Below are 12,667 nucleotides of genomic sequence, written 5' to 3' on the forward strand. Positions count from 1 at the left end.
AGTTTACCCTTATTTTAAAAATAGTTTACAAGAATTTACTCTTATTTTTATTAATAATATTAATTTTATGATAGGACAACATAAAATTATATTGACTAAAAGTGATAATACAGGTGATGGTTATCGCTCCCAGTCTGATCTGTCAGCTTGTGGAGGAGTCCTAAGGGACCACGAGGGGGCTTGGATTATAGGTTTTGCTAAGATTATCGGACGATGCTCGACGATGGAAGCGGAGTTATATTCTTAAGGGATTACGGTTAACCTGATTTAAAATTATATATTTATTTATTGCAAGTGAGTTAAAAGATTGATCAAAATGAAATTAATATATTCAAAGAGTATCAAGTCATTTTAACTATCACATCAAATTATCGAACGGATTATTTTATTATTATTTTAATAATTTTAATAATTATTTTATTAATTTTTTAAACTTTAATGAATATTTGTGTAGTTAACCCCCCAAAAGGGTCGACTGACATAGTCGTAGACAATACAAAGGTCCAGGATAAGAAAGTCGATCTGTCAACACCCGATCCCTTCTCTTTTAATCTTCTTTTCCCCCTTTTTCTTTTACGTTGTTTTCAACCCAACACATATACATCATTAAGTAATTTCCGTATTTGCGAAGAATCTCTTTTAAGAGTTATCAAACGGATTGGGAAAAACATTCTTCAGGAATTTTTGAAGCCGATCTATTTCTTGGAATTGGGGACTCTTCATCAAGGTTAAGATTTCAAAATCATTTTATCGATTTTTAGGGTTTTATTGCTTGAATTCACCCGTGATCTTGTTTTCATTTTCAGTAATGGAAGATTTTATTTTATTCTTAAAAATCACCAGTAATTAACATTGTATATTTTCTTTTATTTTTATTGCTCTGGGAAAAAATTGAAATATATTTGATAGCTAATAATGAAAGCAAGCAAGCATAAAAGCAAATTATTTCTATTTAAAACATAATTCTATCGTGGCCTTTTGGTTCATGCTTGACTTTTTTCTTTTGATTTATTTTTGTTCCAATTAGAGATCATATACGATAAATTATACTTAAGGGTCGGAAAGTGTCAAAAATATTCAGCTATAAGAGTTCCAGTTCCACTTGCTTTTGATTAGAGAGCTGAAAATTTTGATATCGATAAGCCTAGATAGTGTATTCTTTACTGAATAGCAATTACTTGAATTTTAGAATTGATTGCCAGTGATATGCTCTGGCCTAGTTGTGAAAGCTGAGAGAAAGGTAATGGAATCTTAAACGTCCTTCCCTTGCCAAGGAAGGTTACCTTCTACTAGTATTAATCAACCAAATTGCTGTTCGGGTGTAAAGATTTGGTTTATGGTGCGAACGAACATGTTCAACTTCAATCATTGTTGTACTGTGTCTACCAGTGCCTGATAACTTGCCTAGTCATTTTGTTAGAACCAAATTGATGCCGCAAATGATGTACACCATCCCATTGCAAGATACACCCTTCTTTTATGTATGGATTTGTTCTTTTTGGTTTCAGTGGGGAAAAAGAGATTTTTTAACTAAAATCTTTGTTTTCCCGAGCTTCATACCGGTAGTAGAAACTTAAGATGGGGAGAGAAGTATTACTGAAAAGAACTTTGTCCAATATTTTTCTTATTTGAAGAGTAATTTATTTCAAATTGATTGTGGCAAGGAAAATTTGGATTGGAAATATTTGTGACTGATGTTCTCTTTTGCTCTTTTCAGAATTTCATGGATTCTAACTGGAGGCCTACCCCTCCCGGTGGTGAAAACACCATGGAAGGTGATGATTGGAGAACCACATTGCAGTCCGACTCCCGACAAAGAATTGTCAACAAGATGTAAGTGAATTTTACAATATTATAAACCATTAAATGTACTTGTTAAGTTACCAGGATCCTCTGGCTTGTGTGCTGTGAGAAACATTAGCATCAATAAAACCATGTTTTCTACTCAAAAGGGCTTTCTGTGTTTAGTAAATACATGACTTCAGAATCAAAGCTTTCTCTTACCTATAGTTTGAGTTCACACTATGTGGCCACGTATCTTTAACTTGACGTGGCTAAGCTATTGGACCAGGTTTAACGGCATCTTTATGCTTTTCATCAATATATAACTGAATTATGTAATTGAATGAAGACTCTTTTTTCTTTAAATCTTTGTATCCTTGTAAAATTCGGGCCGATTAGGTCATTGAAGTGCTATTTTATATGGACTGCGGTTCTTATCTACTCCCACTGACTGAATTGTGCTCATTTATTAATTAACTTATTGCTTTAACTCTAATGATCTTGCCTTTCAACAATATTCTTTGAACAATGACAATTATGGTATGTTGTCTGCTTGAATGTTGCTGATATATGATGGCCACGATGGCCGCTTAGTTTATATTGGAAAATGTTTTGTTAAGTTGAAGTTCTATGGCTTTAGGAAATGAAGGCTGTCCCTAATAAATTAGATGTGGAAATCTTTTGTTGTTCATATTATAGGTTTGTTAATTTTGTATTTGGTTTTATATTCTTTTACTAACTTCATTCATCCTTAGCATTCTTTTATTTACCAATTAAAGATTCTGCATATATCATATTTATTTTTCAATAACTTACACGAAGCTTGGTGCACATAGAATGGATACATTGAAGAGACACCTTCCATTTTCTGGTCAAGAGGGTTTAAATGAACTCAGGAAAATTGCTGTGAGGTTTGAGGAAAAGATTTTTACAGCTGCAAGCAGCCAGGTAATCATAGGATGTCAGCGTTCCGTTATGTGCTTGGATGCATTTTTATTTACCCGTATTTAGGTTGATTGCATTGTGCCTATGCATTTGTGTTATTTTTTCTTTCCCGATTCACATGCATTTACATGCATGCACCCAGGCTCCTTGTGATTTGCGTTGGAAGCAAATAAGAAAGAAATCTAGGGAGTAAAGAGAGAGGAGAGTGGAAAAACTAAAGATGCCAAATGCTAACTCAATATTAAGCATGGTTAATTTAAATATTTAAGAATTTTGTATTTGAATAGAAAAGTAACTTGTTTAACGCTGTTATGGATTTCTGTATTCAGTCTGATTATCTAAGGAGAATATCGTTGAAGATGCTTACAATGGAGACCAAGTCTCAGAATACCATGCCTAACACTGGGAGTAACAGCAAACCCCCTGATCCAGGTAGTGGGAGAAAAAAGCATTTTGCTTTGATGTACTGTAGTAGTGGGGTACTTTCTATTTACATGTCCTTCCTGTTCTTTTACATGCAGAGTTGTTTAACATTCAGCATGTATTTATATTTGCTCTAGTAGTCTAATTAGTATTTTAATGAACATTTCCTTTTGTACCCCTTTTGTCCCCTTATTCAGTGGTAGCTGGAGTAATATTTAAACTAATGGGGTAAGTTTTGTTTTGGAGAGACTGGTGGTTTATAAGTGATTTGTCTTTTTGTTCCTTTTTTTATTATATGATTTTATATTCTTCAATCCCATTCCTGTGGTTCTTCCCTACTTTTCTGAATTAAAAAAAAATATTGGGTAGGTTCTCAGGGCATGCAAAACCAAGTTCACAATCAGGGGCGATCAGTTCCTATACCATTACAAAATAATCAATCTCAAGCAAGTCAACAGCTGTTACCCCAGAGTGTTCCAAATAACATGGCATCTGCTGGAGTTCAGAGTTCTGCTGGTTTACAATCTGGAATGCTTCCTGTCTCTGGTCTATCTCAGAATCCTATATCTAGTGTTGTTGGGCAGAGTTCCAACATGCAAAACATGTCAGGAATTTCACAGAACTCAATGGGGCAGGGAATGCCTTCCAGTATTTTTGCTAATCAGCAGAGGCAAATGCAAGGAAGGAAACAGGTGCTTCCTCAACAGCAGCAGCAGCTATATCACCAGCAGCTACAACAACAACTTATGAAGCAAAAGATTCAACAGGGGAATCTCCAACCCTCGCTCATGCAGTCTCACATGCAGCAACAACAGCAGCAAAACCTATTACCGCCTACGCAGTTGCAATCTTCCCAGCAATCCGGTATGCAACCATCAGCCATGCAATCAACTCCTCTTCCTGGTCTTCAACAGAACCAACAACAGTCGACACAGTCCATGCTTCAGCAGCATCAACAGTCAGTCCTTAGACAGCAGCAGCAGCATCAGCCACAACAGACCACCAGTTCTGGTATTCATCAAAAACAAACTCCAATGACACAGCAGTCAATGATGCCTCAGCAGCAGCAACAACAGCCTCCACAGCAGCAGCAGCCACACATGATGGGGCAACAGACAAATGCTTCAAATATACAACAGAATCAGTTAATTGGACAACAAAACACCATTGTAGACATGCAGCAGCAGCGACTACTGGGTCAGTCTAGTAATCTTCCAAACTTGCAGCAACATCAACAGCAGCTAATGGCTCAACAAAACAACCTTTCAAATATACATCAGCAACAGTTGGGTTCTCAGAGTAATATTTCAGGATTACAGCAACAGCAGCAGCAATTGATTGGAACCCAGTCGGGTAACTCAAGCATGCAAACTAATCAGCAATCTTTACACATGCTATCCCAGCCTAAGGTTCCACTCCAACAAGTCCAGCAGACTGCGTCTAATTTGTTACCAACTCAAGGACAAACATCCCAGCAGCCACAGCAGCAGCAACTGATGTCTCAGATGCAACAACAGTTGGGTTTGCAACAGCAGCCCAATCAGGTACAACAAAATATGCAGCAGAGACTTCAAGCATCGGGTCAAACATCAAATTCCTTGCTTCAATCACAAAATTTGATAGATCAGCAGAAGCAGTTGTATCAATCACAGAGAGCTGTTCCAGAGACATCATCAAGTATGTTTTTGAATCTTTGCTGTTACATACTGTTGATCTTTGCTTTGTTGCTTTCTGATTGTGTTCGTTATTTAACTAATCTGTGCGATTTTCTTTATCTGATAGCCTTATTTTTTTGTTCCCATATACCCACTATACAATTTTCTTAGTTGATGCTGTTGTTTTACATGCATTTCTACTACAGAAAGTAGTTACCTTCCTATCTTGAGGAGGTTTAAGAGAACATCTTGTTAAACTTGGCTCTGCCATCCCATTAAATGGACATTTTGCCTAGATAATTAGTCTGTACCCCACAAAAGCAGATGCTATCAAAAATTCAAAATTACTGGTACCCTTACGCCTTACCTTCATCAGCTAATCATAGACACCGCCTGGCTTTTGATGCCACGATAAACTTTGCTGTCACAGATGTCACTGCAAGGTCTTCACAGTTGTGGCCATGCTATTATGTTACTGTTAAATGCTTTGCTGTAGTTATTGTACTAAGGTTTTGTCAAATCACAAAACAGCTTCTGGATTTAATCTATTACTTTATCAAGTAATTTATTCTCTTTCATTCAATGAGTTTTCCTGTTGGCTATAAAAGATTTTTCAGGAAAGCAACAAACTGTTTTCTGTGCAAAGGAAGTGTTTTGCTGGTTAATTTTAAAAAGGAGTAAAATTGTAGTGCATTATTGAGCTCAACTGAAAGGGCTCATGCCTTCAGGCTTCAAATTTATTTGAAATGTAGAAAAGCCTGAAATTTCTGGCAGATTGTTTGATTATGTCAGGTTGAATCCTTTCAATTTCTTTGTCAAACGTATATATCACCATTCTACCTAGTAATCTAGCTTTCAAAAGAGTTCCCAACAGAAACATAACATGAAATATGTGATTAGGAGATTGAAATCTTACTTGAAATCAGCTTGTTACTGTTTTTGCATCAAACTGGAAAGTAAACATGCTTGTAGATGTCAGGGTTTTGTTTGGTTGAAGGATGTACAAAGAATGTCTAGATAAGCAATTGCGTAACAGAAAGGCGCCTCATGCATGCTTGAACTGGTCAAAAGGGTATCAAAACTCAATTGTTTTAGTGGTGCTTTGGTTCAGTCTCACTGATTTTGTTGAGACATGAGATTTGTTCTGTAGATTTATTTAAGTTGTATATTTGAACTCTATATTCCTCGAATGTAATTGTTCCATAAATCTTTTAAGTGCTTTAGTTTGATTCACATTTATTAGCTAAACATATTTAGCTTTCAATGATTGATAGGTCAATAGCAGAAAATATTTAGCTTATTTTAGGTCTTCTTACTCAAACCTATTAATCATTCATTCATATTCCCGCTAAACTTAGTTATAGGTGGCAAATGTGTGGTTAGCTTTAAACTTGAGAAACACTATAAATAGCCTTGAAAGCTAAGAATGATGTTTGAACTCTGACTTGGTCTTTTATGTATCACCATGTAAACTTCCCAGATTTTCTACTTTAGTAGAGTAGACATACATCTTGGAATATCCCAAAAGGAAAAAGCAATTAAATGAGGTTGTAGGGATCATGCTTTTTATTAACCTAAATAACTTGCATATCCATGGCTTGTTGCAGAAACTAGCAATAAAATCTTCATATTTTCGTGTCCAGAATGTTTAATGGTTTCTTCAAATACCTTTAAGTTGTACCAATGGTGGGTCTATTAGCTGCATTATGATCCCTGGTTTTCTCCTTCTATACTATGTATACCTTAATTTTGTATGAGAATTGATCGTATTCTGCTGAAAAACACCATTCTTCCGTAAGCTACCTGTTCCATGTTCATTTTTACATGCAACAAAATCATGAATCTTTGTGTATAATAATTTTTCTTTTATCCAAATTATGTTTTACTTATTCTTCTTTGTCCAAAAACTTGCCATTTTTATGCGCATTGTTTATATTTCTCCTTTTAGCATCTTTAGATTCCACAGCTCAAACAGGACAAGCAAATGGGGGTGATTGGCAAGAAGAGGTCTATCAAAAGGTAAAGATTATGTTGACATATTCTTCTACGAAGGTTTTGAGGTGTAGGAAAGTTGTGCTTGGAGAGTACTAGAGTATGCTGGGATATGTTTATGTTGAGATGCATCTTTTTACAGGAAGTCGGGAACTATAGAACAGAAGAACTAGAACTTAAAAGGAAATTTGGGAAAAGAAATTCAGACATTTCCTGATTGATTTATTAGTTTGTTGATAATAACTTGGGTGTTCTTCCAGGAAAGAAAATAAAGCTTATTTAAATCCTTCAGCTCCTTTGAAAGATCCACTAAAATTGGTTAGAATAAGGTCCAAGCATTTAGAGAGGATTTTCATTCTTGACCACTACAAAAGACCTTGCATGCTGGATTCCAAAGTTATAATCTTTTATTGATACCTTGTTTTCTTCTGTTATCAATTAAAATCATTGTTGGCTTGTCAGAAATGGAAAAAATCTTTTTACTTTTCTAATAGACATCTGGATGAATTGATTGGTTTAGTTGTTGGCTAACCATTCCTTTCCTGATTTTATGTTGCAGATCAAGGCCATGAAAGAGACATACTTACCTGAATTAAATGAGATGCACCAGAAAATTGCTGCCAAGTTGCTACAGGTAGGTTTATCCTTTTACTTAATCAACCTTCAAATAGTGGTAGAAGTAGAACCCATCTGTACAAACCTCTGCCATCCTATATCTCGAAATAGACTGAGGACTTCTCTATCACACATTAGAAAGATCTTTGATCACATGCCACTTTCAGATTGCGACTTGAATCCCTTGCCCATGGTCACTGTTTAATCAGTTGCACTTTGCTTATCTGATGTAATATTGGTTTATAATCTTGCTTACATCAGTTAAAACATTTCTATGCATTCTATTTTCCAGCATGATTCTCTTCCACAGCAGCCGAAGTCAGATCAGCTTGACAAGTTGAAAATTTTCAAGACCATGTTAGAGCATATTTTACATTTCTTAACAGTTTCCAAAGCCAATGCACCAGCTTACAAGGATAAGTTGAGTTCGTATGAGAAACAGATAATAAATTTTATAAATACCAATAGGCCAAGAAAGCCTGTCTCGGCAATGCAGCAAGGGCAGCTTCCTCCGCCTCATATGCATTCCATGCAGCAGCCTCAACCTCAGATTAATCAAACACAGTCTCATGATAATCAAATGAACCCTCAGTTGCAGTCAATAAATTTACAAGGTTCTATGCCAACAATGCAGCTGAACAACATGACAAGCATGCAGCATAGTTCCTTGTCTTCTTTACCTGGGGCTTCTACAGCACAGCAGACCATGTTAAACTCACTGCATCCAGGTTCCAATTTGGATCCAGGACAAGGAAATGCTCTAGGCTCAGTGCAGCAGGTTGCAACAGGACCTTTGCAACAGAATCCTGTGTGTACCTCCCAACAGGCAAATATTAGTAGTTTGTCATCACAAAGTGGGTTAAGTGTCCTGCAGCAGAACATGAATCCTCTCCAATCAAATTCCAACATGCTTCAGAACCTGCAAATGAAACAACAGCAGGAACATCAAATTTTGCAGTCACAAAAGTACAAACAACAGTTACAACAGCGGCAGATGCAGCAGAAGCATCAGCTAATGCAACAGCAGCAGTTGCACCAGCAAGCAAAGCAACAGCTGCCCACTCAATTGCAGTCACACCAGATGCCACAGCTGCATCAGATGAATGATGCAAATGATACGAGACAGGGGATCAGTGTTAAGCCAGGGGTTTTCCAACAGCACCTCCCAGCAGGCCAGCGTCAACCTTATAACCATCAACAGTTGAAACCAGGTGCTCAATATCCTATTTCTTCACCTCAGCTTCTTCAAGCTCCATCTCCTCAGATGTCTCAGCATTCTTCCCCACAGATTGATCAGCAGAGCCTGGTAACAACCATCTCAAAAACTGAAACTCCTTTGCAATCTGCGAACTCACCTTTTGTTGTTCCTTCACCTTCAACTCCCTTGGCTCCATCACCTATGCCTGGGGAATCCGAAAAACCTGTTCCAGGAACTGTCTCTCTCTCAAATGCTGTAAATGTTGGACATCAACAAGGAACTGGTGTTCAAACAGGTTCTCACTCCCTTGCAATTGGAACTCCAGGGATATCAGCTTCACCTCTACTTGCGGAGTTCACAGGTGTCGATGGAACTCATGCTAATGCTTTGACAGCTGTTTCTAGCAAGTCAAGCATTACAGAGCAACCTCTTGAACGCTTAATGAAGGCGGTTAGTGAAGCTCAGTTGACACTTCATCCTTCTCTTTTATGCATAGTATTTTCCCTTTCCAAGGTTTTCCCCTTTTAAAGATATTGCATTTTTTGATTTTTACTGCAATATAATTTCAGGTGAAATCCATGTCACCTTCTGCTTTGTGTGCTTCTGTAAGTGATATTGGCTCAGTTGTCAGCATGACTGAGAGGATAGCAGGGTCTGCGCCAGGTAATGGGTCTAGAGCTGCAGTTGGTGAGGATCTGGTTGCTATGACAAAGTGTCGCCTACAAGCAAGAAATTTCATCACTCAAGATGGAATGAGTGGGACAAAGAAAATGAAGCGCAACACTAGTGCCATGCCGCTAAATGTGGTATTTTCTACAGGCAGCATAAATGATAGTTTCAAACAGTTAACTGGTTCAGAGACATCTGACTTGGAATCAACAGCAACATCTACTGTTAAGAGGCCAAGAATTGAGGTACTATGTACTATATATGTATGCTGTATTGAATGTCTGTCTATTACTTGGAATGTTTCAAAGTTATGATCTATTGTCTGTTTAAAAAGTGCCACCTCTTTGTTTATATTTTCAAAACTAACCATCACAAACTTGACTATTATGTTCACCTTTACATTTCCGGTTTTTATATAGTCCTGCTATGTTTAAATCCTTCATTGTACCTGGGAAATAAAATCTTAACTTGAGAAAACCATTATTGACTCATGCATGAGAATCAGTCAATAGTGTCAATGCTGATCTTGAGCAGGAAAAACATTGTTTCTGTTCTTAATGAATGAGTTTATTCAAGGTGAACATTGTTGAAATTTAAGAAAAGGATGTACCTATTATTATAAATTCTACCTTTAAAAAAAATAAAAAATAAAAATAAATGCTGTAACAAATGTTAGTTGCAAATGAGTTTGCATGCATGAATCCTAATTATTTGGCACGAGTCCTAGTTGTCTTTATTACATTTGATGAAGGTGTGGATAAAATGCAACACAAACATAGGTCAAGTAAAAAATTTGTTGACCTTTTATTATTGTTCTGGAGCCATGTGGTTCTCAGGTATTATTTCCTTTTACCCTTCTGTGTCTTCTATATACTGCTAATGTTACAATCTGTTTATAGGCTAGGTGTACCCTTGGAATGTATGTAATTCCTATAAGCATCAATTATCATAATAAGCTTCAAAATTTAGTTTGTGAAGCCTGTCAGGAATCAAACAGTCTCATTTGTAATCCTTGAACCTTATCAGCTAAATTCCAAGGTGCAGTTTGACCTTTCTTTTATAATATCTGAAGTGATTGGAAATTAAAGCTATGATTTATATCAAGAATCCACTAAATTTCCACTGGGGTGTGCTGAATATAGGCAATAAAATTTTCTCTGACTGCTGTTATAGTATACTTTCTGATGTTTTGATTATGGGACCTATTACAGGCTAATCATGCTCTTTTGGAAGAAATAAGGGAAATAAATCAACGACTTATAGACACAGTGGTTGATATCAGTGATGAAGATGGTGATTCTGGTGCAGTAGCAGCGACTGTTGAAGGGGGTTCAGGAACAATTGTCAAGTGCTCTTTCGGTGCTGTGGCTCTCAGTTCAAACATGAAATCACAGTACATGTCAGCACAAATGGTAAATTTTCAGATCATGGAAAGAAATTGATGTAATAATGATAAGTACTATGATCTATTTTTGTTACTATGCAGTCACCAATTCAGCCCTTGCGTTTGCTCGTCCCCTCAAATTATCCGAATTGTTCCCCGATCCTATTGGACAAGTTTCCAATTGAAGCCAGGTAATAAGTAAACATTGCATTTGAATCCCAGCCATCACTCTCTCTTCATCTTAGAGCGGCATTCTATTAAGGAACTGTTAGATTTCTTTTTGGCAGATTATTAGCATTTAGCTTAGGGTTATGTTCCTTCAATAATTGTTGGTTACATATTTCTGTTTGGACAGTAAGGAGTACGAAGACCTTTCAGTAAAAGCAAAGTCAAGGTTTAGTATTTCGTTGCGAACCCTTTCACAGCCTATGTCACTTGGTGAGATTGCAAGGACTTGGGATGTTTGTGCCAGAGCCGTTATTTCTGAGCATGCACAACAGAGCGGTGGAGGCAGCTTTAGCTCAAAATATGGGACTTGGGAGAACTGCTCGATGGCTGCATAGACACCCTCAAATCAAAGTGTAAATTGGCGATAATTGGCGACAAATGCTATCCTGAGGAGCAAATAAGCAGTTTGAGGATGCATAACTCCAGTCATAGAAGCAGCCTCTGCTGATGTTTACACGATAAAACTCCCGAGGTTTGCTTCAGTAACTTATGCCATTAGGTAATTATTTTTGTTGCTTACAAAGGTCTAAACATGAAACATTATGGTCAGCTGCGCTACCACTTCCTGTTTTATGAATTGTGTTTGTGTATTTGTGGAGTAATTCTTATGGCTTCTCTTGCTTTCCTGGAACTGTTCTGTAAATTCTGTCTGCAATCTGTGTCAAGTCAGTTTTGTTGATCAATGCAAAACTCTAGTTATGATTAATTTATCTATTCGAGATTTATTCTACTCTTTGGCAATATTGTAATTAATTCGAAGTTATTCGCAAACATATTTATTTAAAAAAAAATCAGATATCAAATTAAAATATAGAAACGCGCATTTCCTTTTGGTTTTTAGGCGTATTTATTCTATTACTAGTTTGGGTCTTGAGTTTTATCCCATTAAACATAGTGTTCCATGGGTTGGGTCAATTTCTCAAATTAAAAATTATGCTATTTTTATGTAATATTTGATCATTTCCTTTTATTAAAATTCCAAATTGAGATAACGTATTTTTAACGTTTATATTGTAGAGGTTTTTTTGGAAGAAAACATTTTAAAAAACTTCTCTCATCATTCAAATTTAACATCATGAGAAATGTTGATTAAGGAACAAAGCCTTAGATTTAAATGTAAATAATCATTTCTTAATTAAACAATAAACATGATGCAACCGAGATCGTGTCAGTCTTGGCAAGAGTATACAAAAACATCCTTCTCTTTCAAGTTGGTTTCAAATCCTGAAACATTGAATGCCAGCTGATTCTCCATCAACGCTAAACCAACATCCATCTTCATCCTCCTTTGGATGCTCAAAAACCATGGGACTTAAAGGGCTCTCAAGCTCATCACCAGGCCCTGTTTGATCCCATTTGTGAGAAGCAGCCGCCCTTGTGCACCATCCGTCATCATCGTCTTCATCCCCTTCAACACTGCATTTGCGACATCTTTCCATTTTCTACCATACGTTCCAATCCCCGGCCTACTCTGGTTAACAACAACGAGAGGCGACTCTTGTCTGTGAACGAACGCCCTCATGTAGACGGCCAGGCTCCTCTTCGTTGTCTCAATTGCCAGCACAAGCCTCGACACTGGTCTCGAACAACTGATGAGAGCTTTGTTTTTGACAGCGCGCTTGAGGATTTCCAGCCTGTGTTTAGCTATCGATATGCCCATGCTTTGTAGAAACTCGTGGTTGAAGGAAACTATGTCTTCTTCTTCAAGAAGGAAAGGGCGTACTCATCAACGAAGGATGGAGTCTCCATCTCGATTCATCTCCTTTATTTTGGGCG

The 12,667-nt window shown here is 37.0% G+C and overlaps 1 protein-coding gene across 3 annotated transcripts; it reads left to right on the top strand.

Annotated features, from left to right (window-relative positions):
- Nucleotides 1–579: 579 nt before the first annotated feature.
- Nucleotides 580–11,597, top strand: LOC120194176 (mediator of RNA polymerase II transcription subunit 15a-like). Of its 3 annotated transcripts, none has more exons than XM_039196567.1 (12): nt 580–727; nt 1,718–1,833; nt 2,619–2,730; nt 3,057–3,159; nt 3,520–4,827; nt 6,763–6,824; nt 7,357–7,431; nt 7,705–9,060; nt 9,180–9,524; nt 10,491–10,691; nt 10,766–10,854; nt 11,019–11,597. In XM_039196567.1, exons 2-12 carry the CDS (start codon nt 1,724–1,726, stop codon nt 11,224–11,226), a joined length of 3,969 nt encoding a protein of 1,322 aa, XP_039052498.1. In that variant the 5' UTR covers nt 580–727; nt 1,718–1,723; the 3' UTR covers nt 11,227–11,597. The 3 variants fall into 3 exon arrangements, with proteins under 3 accessions (XP_039052498.1, XP_039052496.1, XP_039052497.1); XM_039196565.1 differs by having other exon boundaries at nt 6,754–6,824; nt 11,019–11,226; XM_039196566.1 differs by lacking the exon at nt 580–727 and having other exon boundaries at nt 1,724–1,833; nt 6,754–6,824.
- Nucleotides 11,598–12,667: the final 1,070 nt, after the last annotated feature.

This window comes from Hibiscus syriacus, unplaced genomic scaffold, assembly GCF_006381635.1.
Source record: "Hibiscus syriacus cultivar Baekdansim isolate YM2019G1 unplaced genomic scaffold, ASM638163v2 tig00116997_pilon, whole genome shotgun sequence".
Classification (NCBI taxonomy): Eukaryota; Viridiplantae; Streptophyta; class Magnoliopsida; order Malvales; family Malvaceae; genus Hibiscus; species Hibiscus syriacus.

Excerpts from the sequence above, each read along its gene's own strand:
- LOC120194176 (XM_039196565.1), top strand. The coding sequence starts at position 1,724 with ATGGATTCTAACTGGAGGCCTACCCCTCCCGGTGGTGAAAACACCATG. Across the intron at positions 1,834-2,618 it reads CAAAGAATTGTCAACAAGAT|AATGGATACATTGAAGAGAC; the intron begins GTAAGTGAATTT and ends TGGTGCACATAG. Across the intron at positions 9,525-10,490 it reads TTAAGAGGCCAAGAATTGAG|GCTAATCATGCTCTTTTGGA; the intron begins GTACTATGTACT and ends GACCTATTACAG.